Here is a 16,294-nt window from a genome sequence, read left to right as displayed (position 1 = left end):
CTAAGACTTCACCAATTTGCACTGTCCTTCACGAGATTAGACGGCATGCCTCGGGTTTGATGGTGTTTTTCCTTCTTTGCCCTGCTGCCCCTCCGTAATCCACTTGCTGATCTGTCCATTTGTCCCAGACTGATCTGCACTGGTCTGTACTGTCCCATCGTTAGTCCCGTCCCTGGGCCTGGAGGTGCCTGGGGAGGCCCCGGGTCCAGAGCTGTGGAGCAGGGACGAGGCGCTTGCTGGTCATGGTCGCCCCAGAAACTCGGGTCTGGGAGCCAGGAAGCCGAGGTGCGTCCCCAGGATAAAGTGGGGGGCTGGCCCTGCCACCTGCCCGGCCGTGTGGCCCTCGGCCCGCCTGCCCCAGGCACGGCGGGCTCCTCCGGGAATGCCGTTTCCGACCCTTGTCCCCGGTGACCGTTCCCCTGGGAGGCCCGGGTGCCTTTGCGCCTTTCTCCATGCCTGGCCCACGGCGCCTCCCCTTTCCGTCTCAGGTCCCCGTGCGTGACGTGTCTGTGCAAGCTTCGTAAGCGCGGGAAGTGGCTGAGGAACGAAGGAACGAATGGCGAGCGTGGCCCATGCTCTTTTCTCTGGGGATGGAGGAATCCTAGGAGTCCGATCCCCGTCACCACCCACGCTCACGTGGTGGGAGTCTGTGGCCTGAGAGCAGCCAGCAGGCGTGGGTTCCCCCACAGTGGGAGCCCGAGACGCCTCGGGCTCTCGGACGGTCGGCACCACACCAGGCAGGGGAAGGGGGCTGCTTGTGTGTGCGGGTGTATGCGTGCGGTGCGTGTGGTGTGGTGTGGTGTGGTGTGTGGCGTCTGGCATGCGTGGTGCGCTTCGCATGGTGTCTCTGTGCGACCATGTGCCTCAGGCCGGCCCGGAGCTGCCCTGTCCCGCTGGGGTCTGACGCCCGCGTCCCCGGGCCAGCCCAGACCTCTCCCCGGCCCCTGCAGCTCCCCATCCGTCCTCCGAGGCGTGGCTCTGCAGGCACACAGGGCCCCGCGCGCCCCTCACCGTGGGCCCACACCAGTCAGAAGCCCCAGGCTGCCCAGGACACACCCGGGGCGGGGGCGCGAGGACGCCCGTGGTGCTCCCTGGCCAACAACAGGGGGCGGCACCCCGGGGCCTCTGGCTGCAGCGGCCTTGCGCCGGGGCAGTGAGAGCCGGCTGAGGGCCCCGCCCCCGGTAGCCGGCCTGGGCTTCCTCCATCCTTTCCCCATTTCCTCCCTGCGCCCCCTCCAGGCCTCTGGGGTCCCAGGCTGTCTGCCCACCCGGGTGCGCCGCGAGGGTCGCTCGGGCCTCCCCGCCTGGTGCTGCTGACGCAGGGGTGAAGCTCATTAAGCAGGCTCGGGCTTCTGGCCTCATAAAAGCTGTGATGATCCCTCTGTGGGTTTGCCTGATGCTCTAAATGTGTCTGAGCCCTTGCCCAGCCTTCCTTTCTCTTTATCCTCACGGCTCACCCTGTAAAGCCAACAGGTAGGGACCGCCATTTCCATGTCACCATCCAGGAAAGCGGGGCGCAGAGAAGCTAAGAGACAGCCGAGATCCTGAGGCTGGGCGGGGGCGGGGCAGGGAGGAGCCCCGCCGGGCAGTAACTGCGCGCCCGCCGCCTGCGAGTCTGTTAGGGGCCCGGCCGCCTTCCCGCCCGCAGCCTGGGGCTGGGCGTCCTGGTCGTGTTCTGCAGACAAGCACAGAGAGGCTTGGTCTCGATGGAGCATTGAGACTGAGATTCGCCCAACTCCAGGGCCCTGCCCGGCCACCCCCGCAGCTGCCCATCCACTAGGTCCCATCCGGGGGGCGCTGGGCTCTCTAGGCGGCCTCCTTCCTGCCGGAGAGGACCTGGTCCTGGGGAAAGGCTGTGGCTCACGTCCGGGACAGAGCGTCAGAGAGGAACCAGGCCTGCTGTGCTGTCTGCTGGGCGGATCTTGCCCACAGTTTCGAGTGGCACTTGTTATCCCGGAGCCGGATGGCCCCCGTGACTGGGAGGAATTGGCGCCGGCCTGTGGGGGCCGGTGTGCCGGGGCTGACCGCGGGGCGGGTCAGGTCTCTGCGGGGGCTGGTGACGGTGTCTGAAATCCCAGCACGGCCCCTGCCTTCACTCACAGTGTCCAGCCTGCTGTGACCGCTTCGATTTCTCTCAAAAGCTCAGTTAGCTTGTGGTCGGCCCCGTGGTCCCTGAGAAGGAGATGCTGGGGGATCCACGTGTTTGTTTCAGTTTCGGAGTTTTTAACCTGTGATCCAGCGGTCCCTGCGTCTTGACTGGTCCGTTCACCCTGCGTGTGTTCATGGGGCTCGGGCCTTTGGTGGGCAGGCTGGGGGGCGTTGCAAGCCCCGCCTTCCAGTCCCCTCTTTCCTCGACCACTTCCTCCTGGGGTCAGCGCCGCCTCCCTGGCGTACTTGACAGTCACGCTGGATGCGAACCGCCTGGCCCACTCCTGGAGCCTCGAAGCCCAGCTCAGGCCTCCCCTGTAAGGTCTCTCAACATGACGCGCAACAGGCCGCTGCCTCCAGCCGCCTGGGCGTATCATCCCCTTGTCTCACAGCCTTGGGGGGGCGGTGCGGGGTCGGGGGGACTGTGGGTGCCCGGGAAGAGTCTCTGTGTCTTGTCCGCCCAGGTGTTCCCACACCCGGCACAGAGCGGGCCTCAGAAACATTTGGGGGCCCAGGGAACGAATCAGAGTCTTCGCTTTCTGCCCCAGCGTGGCCTTGGGAGGTCCGCCACCGTGAGCCTCAAACGCGCCTTCCAAGCAGGGCGCAAAGGCCCTGAGCGGGCAGAGGAGGCCCAGGCTCCGTGGCCAGGACCTCAGCCCGGGTTCCCGCTCTCCCACATCCCCCGCCGACCCCGCCTTCTCGCCTGGCATCCGGCACCCTCTGCAGAAACATGGGCCCCCTCTACGGATGGACCCGCGGAGCCACTCCGGCTTTGGGACTAACCATGGGTCTTGGCTGTGGTCCCGCCTGGCGCCCTTTTCCTGTTGTGTCGGCAGATCCCTTAAGGAAGGGGACCCTCCTCTCAGGCATTTCCTCTTCCTTTCCCTTCCCCATTCTTTCCCCAGAGGCTTCTGTGCCCCTGTCTCGCTGGCCTGCCTCCCCCACCGGAAGCTCCTCCCCGGGACTCTCAAGTGACATTGGGTCTGGGTTGGGGCTGCTCCACTCAAGTGGGGGATTCCAAGGGCCGTGAGCCCCACCCCCCACCCCCCACTCTGTCACCCAGGCTGGGTCCCTGTAGCTGGGGGCGTGCGTGTTCACGGGGAAGGCGGGAGTCGGCTCCAGGGTGGTGCATGGACGCCCCATCCCCCCAGGCTGACACGCCCCAGGCCCTCTACCCTGCGCAGCTGTTCCCTTGCTGGCAAATGGAGCCTTCCAGAACACCGCCTCTCAGTCACAGAACGTCCTTCGCCGTCCTGATCCCTGTTGTTCCTCCCGGGGCCCTGGTACTGGGAGTGCCTCAAACGTTAGAGCAAGGAGGGTCTAGAGGAAGCCCGTCGCTCTCTCCTCTCTGTGCCTTCGGGCCACGTGCCAGACCCGGGGGACACATAGCTGCTGCTTCCCTTGCCTTTGCTGAGCACTCACGGTGCCAGATCCTGCTCTGGGCACTGTGGGCACAGTGAACGAGGAGGCAGATGGTCCACAAGTGCCTCCACCAGGTGCCAAGTGTGGGAAATGCGGTGAGGAGGGGCTGGGACTCGAGGTCCGCGATGTGGTTGGAGGGGGCTTCTCAGAGGGAGTGTCCGCAGGAAGACCAGCCAAGACCAGAAGTTGAGGCGATGTCCCCGGCAGACCCTGAGGGGACAGAAGAGCAGGCTGGGCCGAGGGAGCTGAAGACGAGAGGCCGGGCGAGGACAGGCTTAGCAGGGTCTCTTCCTGGCAGGGAGGAGGAATTGATTCTCTTTCCTCACGGAGCTCAGTCTAGTGAGGGAAAACCCAAGTAAAGGATACAAACAAAAGCTCAGGTCCTAGAAGAAACAAGCTAAAAATTGCTATGGGAATGCGAGCTGAAGAGCAGTTTCTGGGTTAGGCTTGGCTGGGGGAGCAGGAGTTCGCCAGGCGACTGAGGCCAGGAGCCGCACGGGGCGGGGCAAACCCGTGTGTTCAGGGACGTGGGTGGGCAGGAACAATGACCCACGGGTCCCCTTCCTGTGGCACTGGCCGTTTCTGTGAGGGAACGCGCGTTCTCCTAGGGGTTTTCCTTTCCTTTTGTCCACCTCTTCCTTTCCCCCAGCCTCAGGTAGGGCACTTGGGCCCCAGGAGCGGGGAAAGGAGGGTGGTTCAAGATGAGTTGGGGGTGTTGTTCTGTGGCCTTGCTCAGGCTGCAGCCCTTCCTCCCTTCCTCCTTCCCTCCCTCCATTTTATTTTCTTAAGCTTTGGGGAGTCATGAGGACTTTAAGCTGCCGGGATGGGCGCAGAGGCTGGGAAGGTTTTCCGTTGGATTTCTCGGCCACAGGTCCCTGGCCTGGAGCAGGCGCATCCAGCCGGTAACGCTGCGGTGATGCAGCAGGGTTTCAGGAAGCCGTCCGGGAACGGGCTCCCAGGTCGCCGGACGTTGGGACCCGCATCAGCCGTCTGTGCCCGTCGGTCGGCTCCCCGGCGTTCTAACTACTTCCTTCCCTGGGTCCCCCTCCCAGGGTCCCCGCCCACCCTCTCAAGCGGGGGAAGAACATTCCCTTTCTGCAGCCGCCGCCTGGTAGCTGGGATCGGGCCGCTCTTCCTAGCAGCAGGCCTTTGGCAGAGCTCGTGAAGCTGCTGACACAGAAGCTTGTGGGACTCGCACGCAATCGTGAAATGCAGACGCCACTGTCTTTCTCTGAAGGGCACCAAGCAGTGAAATAAACAAAGATCCCCTCTCCCAGCTGGGTTACAGGTAGCTCTGGGCCTGTAAACGGGACGCTAAGGAACTTGAAGTGTCCCTCTTGGAGGGCCACGGATCCATAGCGTCCAAGGATCACCCGGGTCTGAGCAGCCGCTAGAAATACGACGCCACCTAACTGCATAATTTTGACTTTTTTAATAGCCACATTTAAAAAAGTAAAAAGAAACCGATGAGGTTAATGTTACCAGTATGATTAATTAACCCTACTGTATCTCAAATGGGATCGTTTTTCATTTCACATGCAATCAGGATAGAAAAATTATTCATAATAGTAAAAATTTCACTTTTTGTCCAAATAAAGCCATCAAAATCCAGTGTGGATTTTACTCCTAAGGGACGTGTATGAATTCAGGTAATTACTGTATTGGACAAATTGAGCTTATAGATGGAGAAACTGCGGCTGCTGTCAGGTGGAGGGGTGTGGCAGGGGCGGGGTCAGGAAGCCAGGAGGTGGGGCCTCCCCAGGCTCTGCTCCTGAATGGGCCTGGGACAGGACCAGCCCCTCCTGGGAGCAGCTGAGCCAGAAGCCAAGGCCGCAGGCAGCTGCCTCTCACCCGCTTCCTGGCCTCTCCCCAGGTCAGGGCCCCGCCCCTGGAGGAGGATTTGTCCCCGGGGCCTTTTCTGTTGGGAAACGGGAATGGTGGCTTTGTCTCTGCGGGAGAGCTTGCTTTTTGTAGCTGTCTCCCCAGCCAGCCAGGCATCAATAAAGATAGTTCACTGGCTTAATCGAGGAGTAATTGGCTTAATTGATAACAGAGGGGTTGCTTGTCAGCAGCAGCCCACTTTGCACCGTCCTGGTCCCACAGGCTGCCGGCTTCCGCGAGAGCCTCCAGGAGAGAGTGAAAACGAGGTCCCCTATTAACTCTTCGCCGAGCCTTTGGCACGCGCTCGCAGGCCGACCTGGCGCCGACCAAGCGCTGTGTGGGGCTGTGTTTGGCATTCACGGGCCCCACTTCATGCTCTGTGGAAGTCACGGGGAAGGCCCGCTTGAGAGCTGTCCTGGTGGACAAGTTTAACGCCAGGGGAGCAGCGGAGAGCCCCTCCCGGGAGCCCCTGGGTGGCTCCCACGCTGCCTGAGGACCCAGGCCCTGGGCAGGCCCCAGGAGGCCACAGCCTGCCTGCCACAAAGAAGCATGTGCCCCAAATGGCCGCAGTTCTCCGTCCCTGAGACCAAGGTGATGTTGTCCCCTCCCAGCCTGCCCGCCTGTGACCACCCCAGGGCCTGGAATCTGCCATTGCTCCCTAGAGGTGGCCAGTGGCGGTCAAGCCTTTAAAGTCCTCCTCATCCAGTTCTGATCCCACTGGCCGGCCTGCTCGGCGGGCCCCTCCAGGCCCCCGTCGGGATGAATGGTTCCTCCTTGGAGCAGCCTCCTTGATGTCCCTTTCTGCCCCGCCAACCCGTCCTGCCCCTAAGCAGCGCAGAACCATGAGGACCAGGGCCCGCGTCCCCGTCCCTGGGTCCTTGGAGGCTCCGGACAGGAACCAGCTGACACGGCCCCCAGGACACGCTGGGACGACGCTGGCGCTCCCGGGCTCAGGCTTTCGGGGACAGAGCCCCAGCGGGTGGACATGCGTGCACAAGCGTCCCCCCACGGAAAAGTGATGCAGGACATGCTGCGGGGGGTGATGAGGCACGTGGGGTTTCCAGGCGGCGTGTTCCCAGGTTCTTCCAGGAAAGGCTGAACCACCTGCCTGGACTCTGCTGTCTTTCTTGGTTGCGTTCCCCTTGTGATGAGAGGCTCCCCCACCTCAAATAGGGATACGGTAATCTTCCCCTGGGACCTCCAGGCCCAGGGGCTGTACTCCCCGACGGGGCCGGGGCCTGAGGAAGGCGGTTGACCTGCAGGGAGGCCCTCTCACGCCGCCGCCGCTCCCTGGGAACACGCGTCCTTCCTTCTCCATTGTGGAGAAATATACACCACATAAAAGTCGCCCGTTTTAGGTGTGTGTTCTGTAGCATTAAGCACAGTCACGCCATTGTGCCGCCAACCTCCGGAAGAACCCTTCCATCTAAGGCGGCTCGTGCCCTCGGGGAGGCCCGACGCGGATCGGCCCCCAGCTCCGGATTTCCCCCTGGTGCTCCAGGTTGGCTTCGACCTCCTTGCAGCTGTCTTGAACTTTCTGTAGTAGATTTAGTGTCCCTGGTTGTGTGCTACGGCCCTTTCGTTCAGCCCGCTGGGCGTGGTCGATACCAGACGGGGGGCGGTGGGCGGTGGGCGCCCTGGCCCTCCAGAGCGGTGGGGTCTCTGTGTGGGAGACTAGAAAATCAGCGATGTAGTCCCGTACCTTCATCCTCAAAAACGTGGGCTTCCATCCACCCTGATTTTACTGCTTCAACATTCAAGGCAGTGGCCGGAAAACATGCTTTTCCGTCCATCATTTCTTGATCGTTTTTCTCCAAAATAAAGTCTATCCCTTTTGTTTGCTGGATGCATCCCTCGGTGTCCCCAGCCTTTTCCTCCTATGGCTGGATGTGCCGCCCGGCCGCCCTGCCCCGTCCAGGGGTCAGGGTCGGTGGCAGAGGCGGCGGTCGAGCCCCAGGTGGGCTGGTGTGCACATCCCAGCTCCAGGAGCTGCGGGGCCCTGGGTGGGTTCCCAGACACGCGTGGCCCTCAGTGTCGCCACGTGTAACATGGCCGCCCAGGGCCCCGCACACACCAGTGCCCGGTGAGCAGTGGCCACGGTTGGTGCTGTTGCTGTGGCTCATGTGCTGCTGAGAGGGACCAGCGCGAAGGGCTCACTCGGGTGCTCGGCCTGCTCAGGGCTCTGACGCAGGTCCTGCCCGGTGTTCTGTCTCCCGAATCAGCCGGGGTGGGAGTGGATACGTTCATGTCAAATATTTGTTCTTATTAAATATTTGCTCAGAGTTCTTTCAAGGTTTGCCGAGATGGTCAACACCGGATTATATCCGTTCTCTGTGACTATACCTTACCGTTTTTTGGCTACAAAAATAGTATCAGCTGATAGGGTGGCCGGCTTTTTGGGGAAGACCCCCAATGCAGTGGTGTTAGGTGTTGTTGCGGGGGCACAGGGGTGGTTCAGTTTCTCCAGAGAAAGACCCCCGCAGTTTTGTGGGCTGAGGTGGGCCGGCCCCATGCTAAAGAGGGCGGCGGGGGCAGGCTGGGAGCTCTCGTTGGTGTCCAGGCTACCCCTTAACTTTGCGTCGGCTCTTCACCCCGCTTTTTTGGGCCTGTCATTCCCCTGTTCGGCCCTCCCTTTGGTGTGGGGGTGTAGTCGCCAGGCTGTGTCGTTGAGGGGCTGCTAACCGTTGGCGCACAGCCCCAAGCCGCCCCGCTCCTCACAGTCCCCGGTGGTTCCCGATCGGGCTCCGGGGCGACGTGATCGGGGGCGAGGGGAGCGCTGCCCCGCCCAGTCACCCAGGGGCTGAGGGGCCTCCGTGCCATCAGCTCCACCGCCCGCATCCGGTCGTAGCCGGGGGCCCGGGAAAGGACAGGCGGCTCCTGGAGGCAGTGATGGACGCCTCTCCGGTGCACCTAGAACGGCGCTCATTGTTATGCGCCCTCCGTAGGAGGGCTGAGTAGGTGGTGTGGTCCGAGGAGGAGGCCTGGCTAGAAAGGCGATGGTTGCGCTCGCTGGCGCCCCCAAGTCCTCCCCCGGGCGCCCTGCGTCCGGCGTGCGGGCAGCAGAGCTGCTGGGGGCCCCGCCTGGAAGCGGTGGAATCACTCCCTCCACGTTCCGTCTGCTGGAACACGGTCCGTGCCCACGGGGTTGCAAGGGGCTTGGGGCAGTGCGGTCCGGCCGTGTGCCGGGGGAGGAAAGGACCCAGGGCTGGTAGGCGATGCCCTGCTTCCCATGGGGTCCTGCAGGGGCTGAGGCAGCCGTGCCCGGGGTGGATGGCCCTTCGGGGGCCCCTCCAGCACTGGGCACAGGACGCACAAGGACCATCCCTCAGTTGTGCAGGGGCCGCCGACGGCGGGGTGCCAGGCCCTGCCGCCAGCGTCCCCAGCCAGGCTGTGTCTTGCAGGTGTCGCGCGCGCCATGGGCAAGCAGAACAGCAAGCTGCGGCCCGAGGTGCTGCAGGACCTGCGGGAGAACACGGAGTTCACGGACCACGAGCTGCAGGAGTGGTACAAGGGCTTCCTCAAGGACTGCCCCACCGGCCACCTGACCGTGGACGAGTTCAAGAAGATCTACGCCAACTTCTTCCCCTACGGCGACGCCTCTAAGTTCGCCGAGCACGTCTTCCGCACCTTCGACACCAACGGCGATGGCACCATCGACTTCCGGGAGTTCATCATCGCGCTGAGTGTCACCTCGCGGGGCAAGCTGGAGCAGAAGCTCAAGTGGGCCTTCAGCATGTATGACCTGGACGGCAACGGCTACATCAGCCGCAGCGAGATGCTGGAGATCGTGCAGGTAGGGCTCCGGGCAGGGGTGGCCGGGCTGCGGGGCGCCCCCGGAGTCAGGGCTCCGTGTCCCCAGGGCGCCCGGTCGTCTTGGTCCAGGTTGCCGCCTGCCCCTCCCCCCGGCCCCTTCTGAAAGGAGCCGCTGTCACCTTGCCAGCAGTGTGGATAAGAGCCACTCACCAGCCATCAGGCCTGACTTAAACTCATTGACCAGCTTTGGTCTTCATGGCTCCACAGGGGGTCATTTTCCGAGTTTCACAAACTCTGAGGCTCAGAGAGATTTCCTGAGAATTAGCAGAGCTGAGAATTCCAGTAATGGAGGAGGGGACCCTTGACACCTGCCCGGGCCTGTGTGAGGCCCCAGATCTGAGAGTGCCACAAACAGCTCGCACTGTCCCCAGGCACGTGCAGCTGTAAAGTAACATGTGTGGTCACAGAGTGAGCTCAGGCCCTCGTGGGAGTCCTCTCTCTCTGCCTTCGTGCCTGTCAGCGGCTCTGGCAGGTGAGCTGTTTTCCAGAAGGAAACCCAGTTTTGCTGTCTAGGTGTGTGATGGCCGGCGGAGAGCCACCGAGTTCACTCCCTGGCGTCCCCTCTGTGCCCTGTCCCTTGTGCGGTTCGGGCCCGAAGTCCTCAGAAGGGGTGTTCTTTACCTGCAAGAGGCCCCAGGGCTGAGTGTGAGCAAAGGGGTCAGACCCGTGAGCTCCTAGGCAGCAGCATGCGGCCCGAGGAGTGACCGGCCCAGCTCCCAAGGTGGCTTTCCCACGGTGAGACCGAACCACACGGGTTTGGGGAACTCCGCGGCCAGAGTCACTCCCGGTGGCTGTGCTGTTGGTGGAAGTTGGAATTCCCCTTCCCAGGAGTCACTTCTCGGAGGCTACGTGCCAGCCTGACCTTTCTGCAGACAAGCCTGCCTGTTGCGGGCTCGGCACACTGACCTGGCCAAGCCGCAGAGACCCTGGCCGGGTCGTTCGGGACAGTGAGGGGCGGCCATCCCTGTGCAAAGGGGGTCGGGCTGCTGCGCCCCGTAGCCAAGCGCCCGCGCCCTGAGAACCTCCCCCGGCTCCTCCGGGCGGCGCCTCGCCGGCCGGCTGGGACACCCCACACCCACGCCTTTCTCTGTCTAACGCGCCTCCCGGCCCACCTGAGGCTTCGGCGGGTCTTGCTGGGCTTGGCGCCGGCGCCAGTGCTGGCCCAGCCTGGCAGGATGGTCTGGCCCAGAAAGATGCAGCCCGTGCAGACGGGCCCCGGAGCCCCTGCTGCCCGAGCCGGGGGCTCATGGGAGACAGTGAGGGGGGAAAGGACTGTAGACTCCAGAAACCTTCCGCAAGGTCATCCTGCTCGGCGTGTGTGTGTTTGTTTTTTATTTAATGCTCTGCTTTCAAGGTGGGAGAACTCCCCGACTCCCTCCCGCTGTTGCAGGAGTGGGAGCGCCAGGTGAGCCTGCCCCACCCTCCCCCGGCTCACACGTCCTGCCCCCACTGTGTGGGGGCGGGGGCACCGCCGGGCCAGGACCCTCTTGCAAGCCCCCGGTGGCAGTGCCTGTAGGCAAATGGCTCTTCGTCTTCCTGGGGAGCCCTGTGCTGGGAGGGCCTGCCCCGCCCGGGCTGCGTATACGGTTCTCCCTGCGGGTTGAAGGCCTGAGTCTTTCTGACGATCACAGAGTGAAGTGCTCGCCACTGAGTGAGCAGTGCCATGCGTTGTACAAGGACAGGCTGTGGCACCACCACCCTCGGAGAGTCACCCAGCGCCCCCCTCCCCCCACAGGCTCCCTCAGGCGCCTTCGTGGCAGGTCCCGCCGCCCACCCCCCCCCCCACCGGCAGCCCCTGTCTCCCGACTGTTGCAATGGACTCGTTTTGCCAGCTCTTGAACTTCCCATACAGGCGTCCGGCTTCTCTGCGTGACATCCCGCCTGCGACGTTCGCCCGAGCTGCCCGGAGCAGCAGGGGACGTTCCTCTCGCTGGGGCCAGGTCCTGAAGGGCCGTGAGCATCCCGCCCTCTCTGTGCCGTGACGTGGGCTGGATAGGAGCTCACACCTGCCCCTTACACCCAGGAACGTTCTTGAATTTCTGAGCGCATGCTTCCCCGCGCCCCTCTGCAGGCTATTTACAAAATGGTGTCGTCTGTGATGAAGATGCCGGAGGATGAGTCCACCCCGGAGAAGAGGACAGACAAGATCTTCCGGCAGATGGACACCAACAATGATGGTAGGGTGCTGGGTCCCCGTGTGTCTGTGCCGCACTGCGGGGAGCAAAGATGCGTTTGGGACAGTGGCCTCCCCGTCTGCAGCTTCCCAGGCCCTCCCCCAGCCCACCCGGCCCTCCGCTGTGTTGATGGGAGAGCCGGGAGTCAGGCTCAGGGAGACCTGGGGGTGCGTCCTGGCTCTGTCTCCGTGCGTGGGGCTGCGCCCCTGAGCCACGGCCCCCCAGCTTCTAAGCCGGGCACCGGCAGCCCTGTGGGCGTGGCGCCGGGCCCTGGAGGAGGGGCAGTGCCTTCAGAAGCTCCACCACCTGAGGCTTTGGGGAGTGGCAGCAGCTACAAGTTCCACCAGCTGGAGGAGAGAAACAGGCCAAGAGCCCTTCTGCATCAGCGAAGGATCCCAGAACTTCCCTCCGTGAGGGGCGGGGGGTGGCTGTCCCCTCCCCTCCCAGGCCACCCCTTCGCCTGGGCACTGTTGTTTAGTCCACGGGCCCGCTGGCCCGCCCCCTGCTGGCAGCCCACAGGAGGGGCGCCCCTCTCCCAGGCGCTGCGGGGCTCTGCGGCCTGCCCCCGGCTCCTGGCAGAAGCCCACTGGCTGAGCTTGTGCTCTGGCCTGGGCCCAGGCTGGACCCTCCAACGCTGCCGCCCAGGGACTCCCCCCAGCGGCCCTCTGGGGCCACGTGCTCATGGTCGCGCTGGAGTCCCGGAGTCCGGGAGGTGGGGGGAGGTCGGGAGCTGGCCACTCTCCACTGTGCGCCAGCCACAGGACACAGCCCTGCGCCTCAGGAGAGGGGCTGCTGGGGAAGGGAGCACGTGGGTGTCTCCCGCACAGCTTCCTCGGGAACTCGAGTTTCTGCAGCGCCTTAGTTTTAAAATCTGCCCTCCTGTCTCCTGATCCTTGAAGTGACGGGGTCTGTGGGGCAGTCTCTCTCGTCCCCCCGCCCCGAGGGGCAGGTGGTGCAGAAGCAGAGAGTGACCCCCCCCCCCGCGGGGCCCTGCCGCCACACGTGGGCAGTCACCCAGGGGCCCTGGGCGGCCTCGGGCCCATCAGCCCTGGACTGGTTGTGGGTTAGCAGCTGACGCCATGTGCTTTCTGGGCGAGTCGCGTCTGTCTTAGGTAAGGCGCGGCGTTTCCGAAGGGCTCAAATTGTCCTCCTGCCACAGAGTGCCGTCATGCGGGGCGGGTTCTGAAGTGCCCTGACACTCTGCAGCGAGCCGTGGAAACCGAAAGGGTTTTTCCAGAAAAGCCCGTGAAGCAAGGCGCCTGGACAGCGCCCCGCCTCGTGGAGGCTCAGGCCTGGGACGGGAGCGGGCGGTCCTGGTACCGGGCGGGTCCAGGCCCTGGGAGGGAGGGAGCAGCGGGCGCTGGCTAACCCCCAGTCCTGTCCTCCGCCCACAGGCAAGCTGTCCCTGGAAGAATTCATTAAAGGTGCCAAGAGCGACCCCTCCATCGTCCGGTTGCTCCAGTGCGACCCCAGCAGCGCAAGTCAGTTCTGAGGGGCCCGGCGTCTGGACGGTGACAGAGAAACACAGGCTTGTCTCGCCATTTAAGCTTTGCTTGCAAAAGTGGATGCCTCCTCAACCTTCCCTGCCCTCCCGGCCCGCCAGGTGACGCGCGGCACCTGCCCGGCCCAGCGGCTGCGCCTCCCCCTCCGCCTGCCCCCCGACCCCGTCTCGTCCCATCCAGGGTGACTTGCGGGGATGCCTACCCACAGGACTCAGTGCTCTCGCTTCCAGACGCCTCCCCGCCTGCAGGGGGCCCAGAGGACACCTCCCAGGACGCTGTGGGACTTTCTAAGATGGCGCCAAGGCCGGCTAATTTATTCTGTGACTGCAGGTGCCTCCGTGGGAAAGGTGAGGACAAGGACGGAGGGAGAGTAGACAGGAGGCCCTTCCTGTGCATGGCACCACCTAGCTCGTCCGTTTTCTCTGACCAAAGCCGCTCGCACGTCTTTCTACTGTGGCCTCCTTTCTCTGGATATATAAATTATACGTATGGTGATGTGAAGTGTCACGTGTAGGTCCCGTATTTAATGCCTCGATCGCCTCTGAAGCGTGGTTCCCTTGTGGCCTGTGACCCCTCCGAGCCTGGTTCTTTTGTGGTATTTATGCCCTCAGTCTGCCCCTTGCAAAAGGAAGTGCATGCTGCCCGTTGCCGTGGAGACTCTCCCGTCCACGCGGTGAATGCGGCGTCTGTGTAAGGGCTGTCCTGTTGATCGGTCCAGCATTTCCTGTATTAAAATGATCCAATAAACAGAATTCTCTGAGTCGTGTGTTGACCCGTGAGAGCCCCTTCCTGCCGCCCGTGGCCCTGGCTGCTCCCGGTAAAGGTGGGTCTAGCGGGTCCAGCCGCTGTTTGTAAACTCGGCCCCTCCTGCCTCCCTGTAGTCATCGCTGCGTCTACAAATGTTGTGCAGCCTGTTCCTCAGCGTCTGCCTAATGCCAAGAAATATTGGAGGAAATAAAAGATGACTGTCCTTGGCAGGTTTGACTGTGACACTTCTGCCTCCCTCCCTGGGGATTAATCGGCAAGTTAGCAGGACCGCACATACCGCCAGTGAGGACAGAGGGGGGCAAACCACCAAGATAACTTCTGGCCCCAGCAGCAGAAAACCCAATGGAAGTTGCTTCAGTCATAGAGATGTTTGTCCAAAGCAGCCCATTGCAGGCCTGGCTGATTCAGCAACTCGGGGACCCTCACCACCCTGCCCTCCAGGCTCACAGCTTCTGTCCCCACAGTTTTCTCTGCGTTCCCATAGGGCTATCACTGTTCTGGGCGGTACTGTTGACATAGGAGCCTTCCCCAGGCAGGAAGAGAAGCTGCCCTATCTCCTGTTTTTCCTTAAGGAGAACTTTCTAGACTTTTCCCTCCCCAGCAGTCTCACTTCTCATTGGCCAAAACCTGGGCTAAGCCTTGGCCAGAAGTGTGACGTGACCGTGACAGGCCAGTCAAGATGCACCCTTGGCCGAGGACGGCCCGCCCCCCGCATGGGGCGTGGCGCTGGCGAAGGTGAACAGGACAGGGTTCTCTTTCCCAGGTGGGCACCAACAGCGGCTGCCCCACCTGCCCCGGGCCCTCGCGGAGCTTCAGCTGCAGAAGGGGCAGAACCAGAGGCAGGTGAGCACGGTAGGGGCGGGGCCTGGAGCCGGACAGAGGTAGCTGTCTGAGGTAGTGGCTGTCTTGTTGATTTTAGTAATCTTACTACCTTCTAAGGTGACATGCCTCTGAATAGAAGCGATGAGCCCACCTGCAAGGTCCCCCGAGCCGGGGGCGCCCCCAGGAGCTGGTCGGTGGCGAAGCTCTGATGACGTTACTGCAGCCACAGCCTGATGAACAAATAGCACCACTGGGCGGGGGGATGGGGAAGCCAGGTGGCCTGGGGGTGGGTGCAGTTTGCTCCCAAGAGGCAAGAGGGGCCTTTGACAGCCCTGCCTGGAGACGGATAGCGCCCTCCCACGGAAGGGCTTGCGTTTTACCAAAAGAACTGGCCAGGGCTAACGGGCGTTGCTGCACGGGGACGTTGCCCAGCGGAGCGGACAAGAGTGGCCCTGTGTGAGGCTCTCCAGGGAAGCAACCAGTAGGGTGCCAGTCTGGCGTGGGGCGTTGGAGACACAGCGGTGAAGCAGCGCTGTGAGCCCAGCTCGGACAGCGGGGTGTTGATGGAGCGAACCTTCCTGGAGAGTAGGTCTGGGGCGTGGCCACGCAGGGCACTGCCAGGGACCGGAGGAGCCAGGTGCTGAGTGCAGGGGCCTGGGCGAGGAGCGGGGGCGAGGGCAGAGTGGGGCTCTGCTCTTTGTCTCCTGGGAGCTCTTTCCAGCAGCTTGGGGGACTGAGCTGGGCGCGGGCCTCCCTGGGCGCAGACCTGAGAGGCGGCCGTCTCCAAGGGCCTGCCAGGCCGCCTGTCCTGCACCCTGAAAGGGCACGCTGAGCCCTCCCTGGCCTTGGCCGGAGGAGCCGGGAGTGCGCGCGGCTCGCGCGCCCACTCCGTGCACACGCGCGTGCCCTCGCTGCCTGTCGCGCACAGTCCCCGGCACTGCTGTCCTGCGGGCGCCGGTTACGGTTTACAAGGGCCTTCGTAGTGCACGTGCGCCACCTGCAGGCGGGGAGGGGCAGGGACCTGCCCGCAGACGCCTCTCCAGCTGCAGCCAGGCCGCTGGGGCTCCTCGGCTCCTCGGCCTGGACATCAGGGGCAGTCAGAACCTGCGAGACCCTCTGACCCCCACCCCCGACAGCACCCCCTTCACTGGGGGGCGGGGAGGCGTGTTGTGTGTCTGTGTGTGTCTGCAGCATCGCGAGTCCGTGTTTGAGGACTACTGGTGGGGTGCCAGTCTGGCTGAGTCTGCAGATGCGGCGGCCGGGCAGGTCCAGCTCGAAGCGTGTCTGTCCTGTGTGGGGTTTCACAGATGCACATCCCGGCACATGCTGTGCAGAGACCTGGTGCCGAGGGCCCAGAGCATCTGGCCCAGGTCTGTCGGCAGGGGGATGGCTCTCGGGGACGTGTGTGACGCTGTGCTGTGTGGCAACCCTCGAGGCTCATTCCACGTGGGAGGCGTGGGAGACCCCAACCCACCTGCCCCGGTGGGTGGTGGGTCCAGCTCCCTCTGTGGGGCCCCTGCGCTGTCCTGGCTCCTATGGGCTGGCAGCGGCCTCCTTGAACCTCACCTCATCCACATTCCAGGCCATTCCTTTTTAAAAATTATTTTATTATTGAATTTAATAGGATGACATTGGTTAATAAAATTATACAGGTGTCAGGTATACAATTCTATAACCCATCACCTGTCTGTTGTATTGGGGTTCACCACCCCAAGTCACCCTCCTTCCATCACCATTTATCCCTCTTTTACCCTCTCCTGCCTC

General features: G+C 63.2%; 1 protein-coding gene across 5 annotated transcripts in view; it reads left to right on the top strand.

Moving 5' to 3' along the window:
* The window catches only part of HPCAL1 (hippocalcin like 1), an 83,589-nt gene extending 69,897 nt beyond the window's left edge, over positions 1-13,692 (top strand). For all 5 annotated transcript variants that reach the window (XM_054569752.1, XM_054569721.1, XM_054569742.1 and 2 more), the window contains 3 exons: positions 8,853-9,244; positions 11,336-11,441; positions 12,833-13,692. In XM_054569752.1, coding sequence (XP_054425727.1) covers positions 8,867-9,244; positions 11,336-11,441; positions 12,833-12,930 — 582 coding nt within the window. In that variant the 5' untranslated portion in view covers positions 8,853-8,866 and the 3' untranslated portion in view covers positions 12,931-13,692. The remainder of the gene's footprint in view (positions 1-8,852; positions 9,245-11,335; positions 11,442-12,832) is intronic.
* The last annotated feature ends 2,602 nt before the right edge of the window (positions 13,693-16,294 follow it).

Source organism: Pteronotus mesoamericanus, unplaced genomic scaffold (assembly GCF_021234165.1).
Source record: "Pteronotus mesoamericanus isolate MK-2021 breed Mesoamerican mustached bat unplaced genomic scaffold, CSHL_Meso_final contig_101, whole genome shotgun sequence".
NCBI classification, from domain to species: domain Eukaryota; kingdom Metazoa; phylum Chordata; class Mammalia; order Chiroptera; family Mormoopidae; genus Pteronotus; species Pteronotus mesoamericanus.
The sequence above is the reverse complement of the archived record's forward strand: the minus strand, read 5'-3'. Positions and strand labels throughout refer to the sequence as shown.